Consider the following 16400-nt stretch of genomic DNA (forward strand, 5'->3'; position numbering starts at 1 on the left):
CTCTAATTAATTAATTACATTGAAAGTTTAGGTGACTTTCTCAGAAGTCCAGAGTCTAATCTCATCTACACAATCTTGAACACCACTGTCTCACATGGACATACAAAATGAATGTGTGAAGGTTTGACTGTACATATACTAACTTTTGTTAACACTAAAACTAAAGGACAAATAAATATATAAATCACCAAATACATTATTCTGCCAATTTAAAATTGTTTGCTTCTCCTTTGACCCAAAAGAAACCTTAGTAAAAATTTCCATACAAATACATCATCAAGAACCAGTTATGTTCAGTTGCATGAAATAACATACAAGGGTTACTTTATTAACAGATCAAAGCTATATAACAGAATTAGGTCCATAGGTGAATTGTGGAAGTATGAACCATAACTTTCATGTTCATAAGTGCTGTAGTACAAGGAAAAGTCACATTGCAAGCCAGATATTACTAAGCCCTACTGTTACCATTACAAAATGTAAGTCTAGCTGCTATCCAGTCTGCTGGACATTCTCTGGCACACATGCAGTAGCTTGTGAATCATTCTGTATGAGTCAAGACTTGCTGTGGCTGTCCTGTCTTTGTTTTACTTGTTTTATGTCCACTGAATTATGACTAAGGCTCAGCTAATTAGTAGTGAATTTAAATGATGAGTAATTTTGCCTTTTACTCATAAAATTATTTTCATTTACTACTGATAAAAACAAACTACAGTTCTATATTAGCTACCATTATTATATGTATGTGTGTGTTATTCCTTTGAATTTTCATCTCATCTGTGTTATATAATAAACTTAAATACACAAATCTTTACTACTTTTACAGCACTTTGAATAAACTGGTGTATTAGAGAAAAGTAATAACTTAATGGTTTTTTATGAAAAGTCCTCATAAGTTGGTATACAGACAAGACAATGTAACACCAAGTAAGTCATCTCTCAAGTACTAAAGAGTGAGTATATGAGTGAAAAATTTAATTAAAACCACATAACTTACTGCTTAAAATATATATTGGGAGACCAACTACTGTTTTGTTTGGTAGAACAACCAACTATAGACTTAATAATGAAATTACTCACCTGCTGGTATCTAAACTATGTGATGAAAGTTTCAATTTTAATTCCTCAGTTGATGTAGGGGTATTCTGAAGACTCAGTACCTTTCTGAAAGGTTGGCTTCTACTCCTTAATTTTGGGTGGCGACTTTGGAATGAAGCTGGCTGTTGAGTGACCATCTCTTCAACAACTGGAGATTTAGAATGAGAGTCTTCTGGTGGCAGCACACTGGAGGATCTAGTACCAGCATGTACAATATGAGAGAGTATCCCCACAATCGTTTGCAGGTCTCTGGTTACACGACGTTCAACATTATAGACTTGTCTGTAATAGTATTAAACACAATCCTGTGTCATACAAATTTAGTATTTCTGCATACCTAACATTAAACTTTGTCTAATGCAAACATTCACCAATGTTATTAAGATATCTTTGATTTGGCTTGTTTCAAAGTTTGTGCAAAGCTACACGATGGCTATCTGCACTAGCTCTCCTTAATTTAGTAGTGTAAGACGTGAGGGAAGGCAGCTAGTTGGTAAAAAAGTATCCTAAGAATAGTGGGATTGACTGTCACATTATAATGCCCCCATGGCTGAAAGGGAGAGCAGGTTTGGTATGATAGGAAAACATATCTTTGGACTAAGGATTCTTTACTATATCCTTACACTATGCTATATTAACTGTATCTACCACATCCAAAGGTATCATGTTCCATAACCCAACCACCCTGCTACAAAAATAAAACTGTCTTAACTGAAGAAGACCTCTTCCTTGACAAAATTATAGTTGTGCCTTCTAAACCCACTATTAATATGAATCAAAATTAACAATTCTCCTAACAGTTTTAAATACTTCAATCAGAACTTCTCTAACTGTTCCTTTTTCAAGAGACAACATTTTCAAAAACCTTAACTTATCCTCATATAATAACATTTCCACCATCCCAAATATCTTCCTACTAGCCCTCCTCCAAACACTTTCTGATAATTCAATGTCTGTCTAACATACGTAGCCCAGGACTCAACACAGTATTCCATATGTGGCCTAACTAATGACCTATACAATGGCATTATGAACTTTTTAGACTTGTATTAAACGTTCCTATAGATACAACAAAAAATTCTAGCTCTAACTAAATCACACTGCTTGGATGACTAATCAACTTCAACATCAGAATATTTTTCTTCCATCACCCTATTATGGTTATTCTGATCATAATTATACTTATAACTCAAATTCTCATATATCTCACATGCATTACCTTGCATTTATTATAACTGAAAAGCCACTTCCCATTTATTTGCCCAACTCACCAAGTAATCAAAATCATTTTATAAAGGACTAACATCCACCTTACAATGTCATCACTCAGAACATTAATGTCATCAATAAATTTAACTAAGGTAATGACCATTCATTGACATAAATAAAAAAGAGCAAAGGTCCTACCACTGAACCCTAAAATATCCCACTCATAACATTAACCCAGTTTAACTGAACTCCATTTGTAACAACTCTCTACTTTCTTCTATACAGCCAGTTTTCTATTCAATTTGATAACTTATCTCCTACAACTTGTACAAGTGTCCACTACCTTATTGTTGTCTCATATAAAGGATTATAACATCATAACAAGTGTCCACTACCTTATTGTTGTCTCATACAAAGGATTATAACATCATAACAAGTGTCCACTACCTTATTGTTGTCTCATACAAAGGATTATAACATCATAACAAGTGTCCACTACCTTATTGTTGTCTCATACAAAGGATTATAGCATCATAACAAGTATTCACAAGTTTACTGTTGTCTCATACAAAGGATTATAACATCATAACAAGTATTCACAAGTTTACTGTTGTCTCATACAAAGGATTATAACATCATAACAAGTATTCACTAATTTATTGCTGTTTCATATAAAGGATTTAAGCATCACAATAGTTATCCACTAATTTATTGTCATAAACAGTGTAACATGCATCTCTGAGTAAAAACTAGCCTTCATTGTATGTTTCTAATGTGAAAATGTTTAAATCTGAGTGCAAAATAACCTCCATTGTTTGAAGTTTACATATTTATATGAGTGAGTTATTCTTCTGTAAAGAAACCAATGCATAAAACTTATGAATATACGTTGAAGCATATTAAATGTATTCAGGTTAAACCCATAAATATTATATGCAGTAAACTGTCCATTTTTGATCTGATTCATCTCACCTGCTGAGTCCATCTATTCTAATCTCTAGCGTTTCCAGGTCTCCATGTCCTAAATGGGGTGGGAAGTACTCAGAAGAAGGATCTGTTGTCACTTCATCTGGGGACTGTTTGTTTGTGGGTATGGACAAGGACATGGGAACAGTCATACTAGAGCTAGATTTAAGCACACTACTAGTTGGAGTTTCTTGTTTAGTAGTAGAAGAACCACAGGTAAGCCTCCCTGGTCCTGACCTGGATCGAGCATTAATAATCTGTGTTGAAACTTCACAACTAACACAAAAAGCAGGATATGAGGTTTGGTCAAGTGGAGCAGATGATCTCAGAGTTGTTGAGGTAAGGTCCGGCTTTGGTGGGACAGCATAGGAAACTGTAAATAAAACCACATTTAACAAGTAACCTGAATATTCATTACTTGGTAAAGTAATGTAATTTTAATTTCTTATACTGAATTGTACTAACATTTAAATGGGAAACTGAAATTGCCAATGATATAGAGAAACATCAGAGCAAATTTATCATTTATCAATGTTATTCATACATAAAGTGTTGTGATGATTCATAATATAATCATATTTTATCCTTCCATAAATAGTGAAGAATATATATTTATTCAGGTATTTCTTCAAAATTTTCATGCAGATGTTAGTATCTTGTTATAATGTTCTGTGATTTAATGTGGGAAGGTCATGAGCTAATCTTCTATGTGAGGTAAAAGTTGCATACTACAACACCTGTTTCATAAGGCTTATGTTTACTTGATCCTTTTTCAGTACTATGTCCTTCTGGTGTGGGTTCATACTCGTTGAAAGGGCTGATACAGGAACTTATAAAAATTAGTATGAGTTGGAGGTTTTATCTCCTTTGAATATGTTTAATGTGAATTATAATGATGGTAGTAATCTAAAGATTGTGGGATACTGCACTAGGACCTTGGTCTGACTTGAAATCTAGGTATATACATTATCTTTACTCTTATTTTTTGTAAACATTTTTAACCTACTCTCTACCTCTGCAATAGTTTTCATTATTGATTAAAAAGGTTGGTGAGTTAAGTAAATAATTACATTTTATGAATAAACATCATGTTTAAATCCTATACTGAGGTTAACTTGTATTTCATTTGCTGTCGAAGTTGAAGATCATTCTTTGCATAATATTTGCTTAATCTGAGATTGATGGACATGTCTAACCACTTGGCAGCTATCAATGTATCTGAATACCACATAGCATATCACATAAATTATTATTTTATATGTAGTCTATCTCCTTGTGTCACTTACAGCTGGGTATGTTTGGTCTAGATAGAATCATTATTAAGACAGACTCTGACTCAGTTACTACTACACATTCGTTAACATGAAATACAGAGTTATTAGTTCAAATACGAAGAAAAGGAACCCATATGGGGTTTAAGCATAATGTAACTTTCCATTACAAACAGAATTGACTATAATGTATTTCAAATAAAAATAACTACAAAATACAAAAGTAAGTGTATGCTAAATCATGTGCTAGTGCTAGAAAATAGAGATACCAATCTTTTGATAATTAAATCATGTGCCAGTCAGTATTGTTGTAATGATTAGAGATCCATACTTGGTTCTACAGCTTCAAGAAGTGGTTTCTTCTCTTGACCCATCTTACCAAATGATTCTTCACGAGAGAATGGATGTATGAAACCTAAATCAATTACTTCACTTTCCCTTTTTATCCTGGTGAAGGAGTTTGAGTGTGGAAGTGAAGGATGAGAAGTTTCTTTTCCTTTAAGCTTTGACAGCGAACTTTTGTTCTTTACACCTGTTGTATATCAGAAGATCAGTTTAGTTTACTTGCACTGAAAGCTACTTTGCTGTAAATGTTCATTTATTCTGAAACCAAGGTTTCAACTGTTGATGGAAAATAATCTCACTGACAATGAGAACAGACAGACAAATCAATAGACTACAACATACAAAATGCATTTGTGGTTTATTGGTTTATCTCTTCTTGTTGTTAATGTGATTATGCTAGGTACTTTTGGTTCTAGAACATAGAACATCATCTAATATTTCAAGCATCTACCTGAATTACAAAATAATTGATACATTCTAATGAAATATGTAAGCTTCAACTGTATTATTTTATATTTTAATACTAAAAATCTCTATTTAAAGCTGCCTTTTCTTTACTTTCAGATACATTTAGATAACTAAAACATAAGCATTATGTAACTTCTAGGACTTAAGGATTGAAATCAAAGCACAAGAACTAATCAACAGTGCTGAAATAAATATATTTATAGTTAATAAATAAAATCTCACGTATATAGAAGCTTGGAAGTTGTTGATTTCATGCAACATTCACCCATAAAAATTAAAGCAACAAAGTTACATATGAAGACAGTTACATATGCACAGAAAACTTTATCTTAAAACTCAGGATAAGATTAATCAAAAATTTCTAACTTTGTTTTGTTTTCCAGCCCTAATTCCTTGAAGCTTTCAATTATCACATAATTATTTTTTTTTAATTTACATGAAGTACTTATCCTGTAGTATCAATATCTATAACCTATTGTTTCTCTTCTACATTTAATTATCTTTACCTCAATTACATATATTTTAATTAATAATTGTATTAGAAAATTACAATACAACCACGGTTTAATATGTTAAATTAATTCTAATTTATCTGTTTTGTTTTTTGATTTATCAAATATAGAATAAAAGTTCTTTATTTGCAGCAGAAATCTTAAATAGAGTGACATCTGTAAGGAGGTCAAAGAATACAAAATATATTCATTAGCTTTGTTTAGTGCAAGAATGTCAGAGGTCCTGTGTCTATTTGAGGGCTGTTTGGCACAAGACAGTAGACAGTGTGAAGAAACACATTTCATAGAATATGAAACATACTGTTTAAATCATGCATGAAGTGGATTGATAAAAATTCAGCTGACACCCAGGATGTGGAACAGTTCAAGAACCTGCAACCCTTATACCATCTGGCTGGTCATCACCTGAACAATGACCAAGCTGAAAGCAACATGATTACAAATGTCAGTCCAAAAGTTCTTTCCCTTGTTTGTTCAAGACTGCTTTGAATACAAAGATAACCCACACACTGAAAGGATTACTCATCTTGGTAAAGGTTCAACAAGTTATTTGATAACAAGGATTGTGGTTAATATTGGTAAAGGTCCAATAAGTTGTCTGATAACAAGGAATGTGGTTAATAGAACTGATAATCCATATATTGAAAGATTATTTATCTTGATGAAGGTACAACAAGTTGTCTGATAACATGAAATGTGGTTAATATTGCTGAACATCTAACAAAATCTTTGATAACAAGAAATGTGATTAATACAATTGATAAACTACGTATTGAAAGGATTATTTATGTTGAAGAAGGCTCAATGTACAATTTATCTGATAACAAGAAAAAAAAGAGTATATAACCATGTGATAAAATCATTTTGGAATAGGTCTGAGATAGTGGTAATAGGCCAGTAAGCCTGCTAATTTTGCAGTTAGTATTAGTAAAAAGATTGAAACTACTAAAATGGTATATTAGACCCTCTTCAATAAACTGTTACTCCACATATGACATTAACATTTCCAGCTGGCTGATAAATAATAACAGATAGAGGTAGAATGAGAAATCCAATTGGTGACAGCTGGAAGTAACATGCTATAAAGTTGGAGTTTATTTTAGACTGTGCAGAATTTTCTTTACAATGTAAAAAATGGACATTTTTATACAACTGACAATGCTCTCCCATTCATTAAGAAATTTGAATAAGATGACTTTATGTTCATGTTGATGTCTGGAGTGAGTCTACACCACAGTAGATTGTGCCATGATGAATGACACCCAGTCTGGACAAAATATTCACACTAAGTATCCCAAATAAAATCAATGCTCTACCTCATCATTTAACATACATGGGGTAGCAATTTTAATACGTTTCTTATGAAACTTATTGTAGTGTAATGTTAAGCCTAAAAAGCTCTGGATGTACTTAACCTCGTATTATCCTAATGTTCTGAGGATCTGTGGAAATACTTGATTATTTGTTCGTAGTTAAGCACAAAGCTCCATGAAGGGCTGTCTGTGTTCTGCTCACTGTATGTATTGAAAGTCAGTTTCTAGAGATGTAAGTGGAAACAGTATCTTTAAAATTAGTAGAAGATACTAAATGTTCATCATAAACAGCCTTTATGATAGCTGAGGACACGAGGTATCATCAGTCATGTAGTTGGCAGTTTCTATACAGTCAAGATTTTGAGTATACTTTATAGTGGTGGGATAAGATGATAACAGAGGGTTTCACACACTGATTCCATTGTAAAGACTGAATCCTTTTTCTAAATCCCAAAAAGGAACCTGCAATATGGTGCAAGCTTTGACAGAACTGTGCAAAGAAACTGATGATTCAGAAAAGAACAACAAGTAACTCACAGTAACACCATTGTGAAACCTAACATAATACAGGTTTTTATTAGTTACCTCTTCATAAAGACCAGCTATACAGTTGCTTTTCTATGGTTGGGCATAATGGGTGAGAGTCTATATGAATAAATAAAAAAAATTATAATGGCTTTCATGGAATTATGTAAACTACTTGTTGCCAGAGTTTGGCAAGAGTAAATGAATTGACTGGGGTGGCCTCCTATTTGAACCTATCAAGTAAAATTTTACTTACGTTTTTACAAATCTAATGATAGCCCAGAGAAAGCCCTAATACTAGTGAACATTATGGACTAATAATAGCCAGAAGAAAGGTCCTTATATCAGTATACATCATAGAATAATGATTGCCAGAAGAACAACCCTAATACCAGTGTACATTATGGATATCAATAACAACACATCACTAATGCAACTATCATGGTAGACACCTATATACAGCAATATCCTTGTAAATTAGGATCTGCAGCAATGTTATGTCTTAATATGTATGCCAGCCAGCTACTAGATATGCCTACATTGGTTCTTTCTTCGTATTGAGATAAGGGTCAAAATAACAATGAAATTCAGACTTTTTTTTCATATAAAAAGAGTTAAGATACATCAAAAGGTTTAGTTTTTGAAATAAAGAAACAATTACATTCCTCATGGAACTTTGTTCAAGAGTAAAATGCAGAAGCTTATTTCTTAAAATTTTGTCTAAAACTTATAAAACCCTCAAATATGTAGTTTCAATCTAAATTACTTTTTACTAAACTAATAAAAGTCAACCGTATTACTAAGTGTTAACAGCTCTATCTCACACCAGTTGGAATTTCCCTTTCACCAAACATGCTCCCCTTTCAACTATGGAAGAATTAAAATGCAATGGTCAGTTCCACTATGCACTGGTAAAAAGAGTAGCCCAAAAACTGGTAATGACGACTAGCTGCCTTCCCTTTAGTCTTTCACTGTTAAATTAGGTATGACTAGTGCAGACAACTTTCATGTAGTTTTACACAGAATTTAAAACAAACCAAAATAAACTCTTTCTCATTAACTTCAAAATTATTTCTTTATATCTCAAGCATTTTTTTCTAACAATAAGGTAGAATAAATCAAAATATCTGTAAGTGTTTTAATTTATGGATATGTGTTAGTTCCTAGTGTTATAGCTTTTAAGCTGTGTATACAGCAGAGAATACATACCTATTACTTCCTCCGACTTTGTGTGCCTTAAGTCTGTTACACTATATTTAAGTTGGTTGAACAAGTCTGTGGGGAAAAAAAGCATAATATACAGTTATGATTCTATAAATCTAATTTGTAGAATATTCAGTTTCTGATCATAAAATTACCCTTTTTATTATTATTATTATTTTTTGTATAAGTATTGTTTTAAACTTCTCAGTTGCACATTTATATCTACACAGCATAATATTATTTGAATGTAATGATGTCTTATTTCTTCCTGCAAAGGTTACAAACATATTTGTTAGTAAGATAAAGTGCAGAGTTAGTTTAAGCAGTTTTCTTAAAAATCAAACTACTTAGACAGAAGAGAAAATCTAACCCTAAAAATGAAATTATGATGGAGGTAGGCACAACACAAATAAATAAGGTCAAAGTGTTTAAGCAGACCATGGTCATTTGTTCGTTTGTTGAACTTATACAAACTTATACAAGAGTTATCTGTTCAAGCCAGCCCTGATGCAGAAGTGAAAGATTTAAGGAAGGCAGGTAGTCAACACCACCCATGCTAACTCTTGAACAATTCTAGTGAGATTGTCCATCACAATAAAACACCTTTCTGGTTGAAAGAACAAGCCAGCTTAGTTATAAGATTCAAATCCACATCTCACATATTGTAAGCCAAGCACCCTAGCCACCCTAGCCAGGCAATGCCAGGTAGACAAGTAAACTAAGAACCATATAGAATATATACACTATATGGCCAAAAGTATGTGGACACCCAACCATCACACCATATGTGCTTGTTGAACATCTCATTCCAAAACCATGGGCATTAATATGGAGTTGATCCCTCCTTCGCTGCTATAACAGCCTCCACTCTTCTGGGAAGGCTTTTCATTAGATTTTGGAACATGGCTGCAGGGATTCGCTCCTATTCAGTCACAAGAGCATTAGTGTGGACGAGCACTGATGTCTGGTGAGAAAGCCTGGCTCGCAGTCTGTGTTCCAATTCATCCCAAAGGTGCTTGATGGAGCTGAGGTCAGGGCTCTATGCAGGTCAGTCAAGTTCTTCCATATCAACCTCAGCAAATAATCATGTCTTTATGGACCTCACTTTATGCACAGGGACATTGTCATGCTGAAACAAAAAAGGTCCTTCCCAAACTGTTGCCACAAAGTTGGAAGTACACAATTCTCTGGAGTGTCATTATATGCTGTAGCATTAAGATTTCCCTTCACTGGAACTAAAGAGCCTAGTACAAATCATAAAAAGCAGCCCCAAACCATAAGTCCTCCTCCACAAAACTTCACAGTTGCACTATGCATTCAGGCAGGTAGCATTCTCCTGGCATTTGCCGAACCCAGATTTGTCCATCAGACTGCCAGATAGTGAAGCATGATTCATCACTCCAGAGCACACTTTTCCACTGCTCCAGAGTCCAATGGCAGTGTGCTTTACACCACTCTGCCAGTGCTTGGCATTGCACATGATGATCTTAGGCTTGTGTACAGCTGCTCGGCCATAGAAACCCATTCATGAAGCTCCTAATGACAGTTTTTCTGCTGAAGATGCTTCCAGAGGCAGTTTGGAACTCGGTAATGAGTGTTGCAACTGTGGACAGACGATATTTACCCACTAAGTGCTTCAGCATTTGGCTGTCCCATACTGTGAGCTTGTGTAGCCTAACACTTCATGGCTGAGCTGCTGTTGTTCCTAGACATTTCCACTTCACAATAATAGCACTTACAATTGACCGGGGAAGCTCTAGAAGGGCAGAAATTTAATGAACTGACTTGTAAGAAAGGTGGCATCCGATGACAGTGCTACATTGAAAGTCACTGAGCTCTTCAATACAACCCATTCTACTGCCAATGTTTATCTATGTAGACTGCATGCTGTATGCTTGATTTTATGCACCTGTTAGCAATGGGTGTGGCTGAAATAGCTAAACCAACTAATTAGAAGGGGTGTCCACATACTTTTGGCCATATAGTTTATTTGGAAACTACATTAACTTTTATACAAAAAGAGTAAACAAAAACTAATAAATAGATGCAACAAAATTAAAGTTTTAATATTTTCAACTGATTTATGGTGCTGGAAATTTTAAAAATATATTTAAATATATGATTAAAATATTCTACTAATTATGTTTCTGTTCATAGGTTCTAACAGTTTGGAGGAAAACTGCACAACTTCAGTTATAGATCAGCAGTTAACATTATAAATCAAACCATTACATATGTAGGTTGTGTCAGCCTGTTTGGTCAATTTTAGTTTATTGTTGAACACAAAGTTATGCAATGAGGTATGTATGCTCTGTCCACTGATGGTATCAAAACCAAACATTTGACATTATAAGTCCACTGATTTATCACTGAGATGAGGTGGAGAGTGTAGTTTATAAGTTAAGTAACTTATACTAGTTTTTGTTCATTGTGGGTATGAATATTAGGTGCTACACAGGCACTGAATAAATTTTAGTATTTGATAAAATAGTTTTCATATTCACAAAGCAAACTGTACAATATTACTGAAAATCTCATCCCAGGCTTAGTCATTGCAAATTGAACTATAAATGTATGTTGTTGTTTTTTTATAGAGATGACAAGTAGACAACTTTCACAAGGAGTACAGTTAGTGAATTAAGACTCAAAATGAATGAATTTAACCAACGTTGTTCTTTATGTTCATATGATGGTTCAATGTGGAAAAGAAGTAAACTTACATTTTCGTTTTTTCCAAAGTACATTTTCTGAGCATCTTACCTGTATGGGTTCAGTTATTGTGCAAGCCAAAGAAGAGTCATGAATATGTAAATATATGAAATGTTTCTGATTAGTCCTACAAATGACACCTACTAATGATGGAATATAACTTACTGTTTAACTTTGATTCTGAACTTACATCCTAATGTTTTGTTTCAACCCAAAATTTAACAGTTTAAAGATTACATGACATTTAAAAACAAGAAGTAAAATGATAAAACTAGAACATGAAAAATACTGGTAATAAACTTAACACATACGCTTTAGTCAGACACTGCATTATGGTTAACACATATGCTTTAGTCAGACACTGCATTATGGTTAACACATATGCTTTAGTTAGATACTGCATTATGGTTAACACATATGCTTTAGTTAGATACTGCATTATAATAAACTTAACACATGTGCTTTATTTAAAAAACTACATTATGGTAAACTTAACACACATGCTTTAGTTAAACACGACATTAAGATAAACTTAACACATACACTTTAGTTAAACACTGCATTATGATAACCTTAACACATACACTTTAGTTTAACACTGCATTATAATAAACACACATGCTTTAGTTAGACACTACAATATTATAAACTTAACATATACACTTTAAACATTATAAAATTTAACTCTTACTTGCTAATGACTGAAGAGTACCACTTTTTTCTGCTTTTCTTTCAAAATCAAGATTAACCGGTGTTACATCCTGTCCAGCTTTGTCTGGGGAAAGTTCTAGGATGCCTGGTCGACTACTAACCCATTCAATTTCTTCATCTTCATCCATAGACTGTGATCTCTGGTGATGTTGAGAATGAGGAAATGCCAGCATCCGAGGATCTTCAACTATTAATGAAGTTTGGCATCGTTAATGAATGTTGAATCTAAATAAGGCTTCAGTTTTATATCTAGGTTTGTTCCCTGATGGTTACACTCACATCAAGAGAAATGTTGCTTACTAGGTTGTCTGAAAGTAAGTTTGAAACAACTCACAGAGAATTGTTTCTAGCAGATGTGTGCAATTAGAATAAATTGTTTTAAGCTTTTATTGTCTATCTATATTAATTTGATCGATGACAATTAATCTGGTTTTAGTTCTTGCTGTGGTAGAGTTAGCCTTCTTACACATTCTTATATTTGTGTGAAAGTTCTGACAGAGTGCATCATACAACTGAAATTGAACATTGTAAGGGGTAAGCTGATAGAAACTGATTCAGTACACTTTGGCTGAGGCACTAGAAGGTCTGTAGTTGATTTACTGTTGTGTCTTCAATACGTTTCCTTGTTTTGTTATTATTAATTATGATAATAAAATAAGAAATATCATTAAGTAAGTTTGGTTTTCAGTGAGTAAATCTCAACACAAAGATAAAAATCAGCTTCTAAGGTATGGTATTAAGGTCAAAAGGTTTGTTTTGTTGTTAAGTACAAAGTTGTATAATTAGTTATATGTGCTGTGCCATTCAAGGTTATCACCCCCACCCCAATGTTTTAGCATGAAAAGCTTTCAGACCTAGCACTGAGCTGCCAAAGGAGCCATATAACAAGTTTTTTTATTCATATATATACACAACATTCCCCTCTAATATTAGTAATAACATTGGTAGTTTTCATGTTACTTCACATGAAATACCAAAATACTACATATAAGACATCAGTAGAAAGGTTTAAATGTATATAATTTTTAATTTTGTAATTATGTCTGTGTTTATATTGTGCAGAACATACCTTCACCAGGTGAACTGATATTTCGACAAAGACCAGACCTGGACTGTAGAATTTTTGGATCAAGACCTGGCTGATCCATCTGTAAATACATTTTTAAGTATGTTAAAGCATACATCTTCGTTAATACTATTGGTTAAATTAACAATTAAAACTGGATCCTATTGACACAATTCATTTTATTAGCAATTAAAAATTCATGATTGTTTAAACAATAATTACTAATTACAGTGATATTAAAGTTGTGAATATCAGAGAGTGTGAGAAAGATTGGGTGTCAATTCAAGCTACACTTTTGCAAAACATTGAATTATTATTACTGTTTTTATAATATAAAGACAATAGTTTGTATAATATTACATAATATCCACAGATATTAGTTTATTGTTTATTTATCCCAATGTAATTGTAACCTTTATGAAACATGTAGTACAATATATGGTATTAAAGGATTCTTAGTATTTATTTTCCCTAGATTTATACCTACATAACAACCTAAAACAAACTTTGAAAATTAAAAAAGTCATATATTCAAAAATTTAACAGGGAGAAAATTTCATCACAGGAAAAATATTACCTGTTACCTGAGCTTTTACAAACCACATACCATATTACCATGACTTTTGTCCAAATTAGCACATATGTATGATGGTACGTTTTTAGAAATGCTTGGGATTATTCATACTGTATAAGAATGACAGACATCTGCTAATACAATCATGTATTACTGAAGGTGTGAGCTTCGGTGCTACAAATCCTAAACATCTTACTATTTCACAGTATATGCCATTGAAGACAAACTTATAGCCAGAGGAAAATAAAACATTTTTCTGAATACAAATTCATAGGGTGAGATTATTAAATAATTTCCAGCAAAGAATGTAATATTTCAAAGATAGAAGAGAGCTAGCTATCTTACACAGTAGAGTGCCTAAGACAGCAAAGGACTATGAAAGGTGCATCACTAACTAAACTGGAATAATGCTATTCACAAAATGAAGGCTATGGTTATGAAACAGAACCCTCTGATTCAGAATGCCATTGTGATGAAGCTTAGCATATCTCCAGTTTCTGTTAACAATACAAGAATTTGAAGCTGATAAAGTTTAACAACTGAAATCTTACAAGCTCCAAATCACGTGTGTTCTATGAAAAAGATGGTAAATAACCTATAATTAGATTAATCCAATTTGCTTACACATCTGTCAAATTCCAAAAGGAACTTTAAACCTTCCATTTGTTTAAAGCCACAGTCTTCACACATTGAAATGTCTTCAGAAGATATGTTGAAGAACTAATAAAATTTTAAACCTTCCATTTGTTTAATGCTGCAGTCTACATACATTGAAATGTCTACAGAAGATATGTTGCAGAACTAATAAAATCTTAAACCTTCCATTTGTTTAATGCTGCAGTCTACATACATTGAAATGGCTACAGATAATCTGTTAAGATGTTTGGTCTAAGACTAATTTTGCTATCTTTGGCAGAAGCTTGTTGGATAAAATGTGATACTGTAATCATAGCCATCAGTTTAAGTATGGTCAGTAACAAATGAAATAGGTAAAAAAACAGCACAGAACCTTGTAATAATTAGATCTACTTGCACTCGAAAATATAAAAATGTACTCACGTCTCTGAGATTAAATGTTATCTCTAGATTACTGGAAAAAATCTCGAAGAATTCTGGATACATCTGTAAAACATCTAGAAGATCATCTCGAAAAATCTTATGAAGATCACAGTAAGTTAAGGCACGCACATTACAACTGGATTTACCAACAGTAGAGTAAATACATGGATTCTCTCCAAACACATCATCCTTCCCTGTTGAAAAAGAAATACAATATATAAGATGCATCAGAAAAGAAGACTGAAACAATTTAATAGCACATTCTGACACCATATTTGAATAATGATCTTATTGGTGAGGTCTGTTTGCATAAGAATGTTTCTGAATTAGTACTTTTTCTAATAACTGATACAGTATATGATCCACATCTTTACTGTCACCACTGATTAGCTAATCCGTATGAAATAACCGATACAATTCATCAATAAATGAACTACTGATCCATATGAGAGGAAACTATTGTTAGCACTGATAATTTTCCTTTCATATGATACAAAAACTGTGACAGAACATGGACCACTGGGTTCAAGCTAGTACAAATTAGCTGGCTTCTATCTCAGTATGATAGAAAAACTGTGACAGAACATGGGCCACTGGGCTACTTGTCAGTGTGGGTTAGCTTGCTTCTGTCTCAGTATCAGACTTCATAACTGCAATAAGTTTTATTGAAGAGACATGTTTTACAACTGAAAATACGTTTCTTATGCAGATCTTTTAATGGACACTTTCCTAGGTATCTGTTCTACTGAACAAAGCTTCAAGTCTATAATTAACACTATCAAAATTTGTCTTGCTTGGACTGTTAAACATTAAACTATTACAAACAATAATTATTCTTTTCCCGTTCTGATTTCCTCATGGGTATGAAGATAAAGAGAAGAATGTATATCTGGTTTTTGAGAAATAAGTTACTCTTTAACAATGTTCACATCATAATGACTGGTACATGTAAATTTCCCCATTGTGCCATAAGTACTCCATCGTAATTATGTGAATAGTTGCATTGAAGTATTATGGTTATAACCTTGCAGTGCCTTCTGAAATAATCATTTATATGTCTTTATAACCTTTCAGTGTTACTTACATATACATTTATGTGTGATTATAACCATAAAGTGTCTACATACCTAATCATTTAAGAGCTAAATTTAGAAAAAAAAAGGAATTTTAAAACCTGCAATCAAGGATAGAAATAAGTAAGTAAACAAGGCTAGAGATATTGTAAGCATTATTTACTCAAACTACAATTCCTCATTTTCGCTCCATGCTGTTATCTAGGATTACATTTGGTGGAGTCAAACTAGGGATTTGTAGATTGAATAAATAATGTCAGTATTTTCAGCCTTGCTCACTTATTTTTTACAATCTCTA

The 16400-nt window shown here is 32.9% G+C and overlaps 1 protein-coding gene across 1 annotated transcript in view; it reads right to left on the bottom strand.

Moving 5' to 3' along the window:
• The window catches only part of LOC143252461 (uncharacterized), a 20185-nt gene extending 4868 nt beyond the window's left edge, over window positions 1-15317 (bottom strand). The window contains exons 1-7 of the mRNA XM_076504625.1: window positions 15030-15317; window positions 13400-13478; window positions 12311-12517; window positions 8917-8982; window positions 4876-5076; window positions 3280-3646; window positions 1081-1380 (exon numbers count right to left, since the gene is read on the bottom strand). Coding sequence (XP_076360740.1) covers window positions 1081-1380; window positions 3280-3646; window positions 4876-5076; window positions 8917-8982; window positions 12311-12517; window positions 13400-13478; window positions 15030-15302 — 1493 coding nt within the window. The 5' untranslated portion in view covers window positions 15303-15317. The remainder of the gene's footprint in view (window positions 1-1080; window positions 1381-3279; window positions 3647-4875; window positions 5077-8916; window positions 8983-12310; window positions 12518-13399; window positions 13479-15029) is intronic.
• Between the last annotated feature and the right edge of the window lie 1083 nt (window positions 15318-16400).

This window comes from Tachypleus tridentatus, chromosome 6 (genome assembly GCF_004210375.1).
Source record: "Tachypleus tridentatus isolate NWPU-2018 chromosome 6, ASM421037v1, whole genome shotgun sequence".
Classification (NCBI taxonomy): Eukaryota; Metazoa; Arthropoda; class Merostomata; order Xiphosura; family Limulidae; genus Tachypleus; species Tachypleus tridentatus.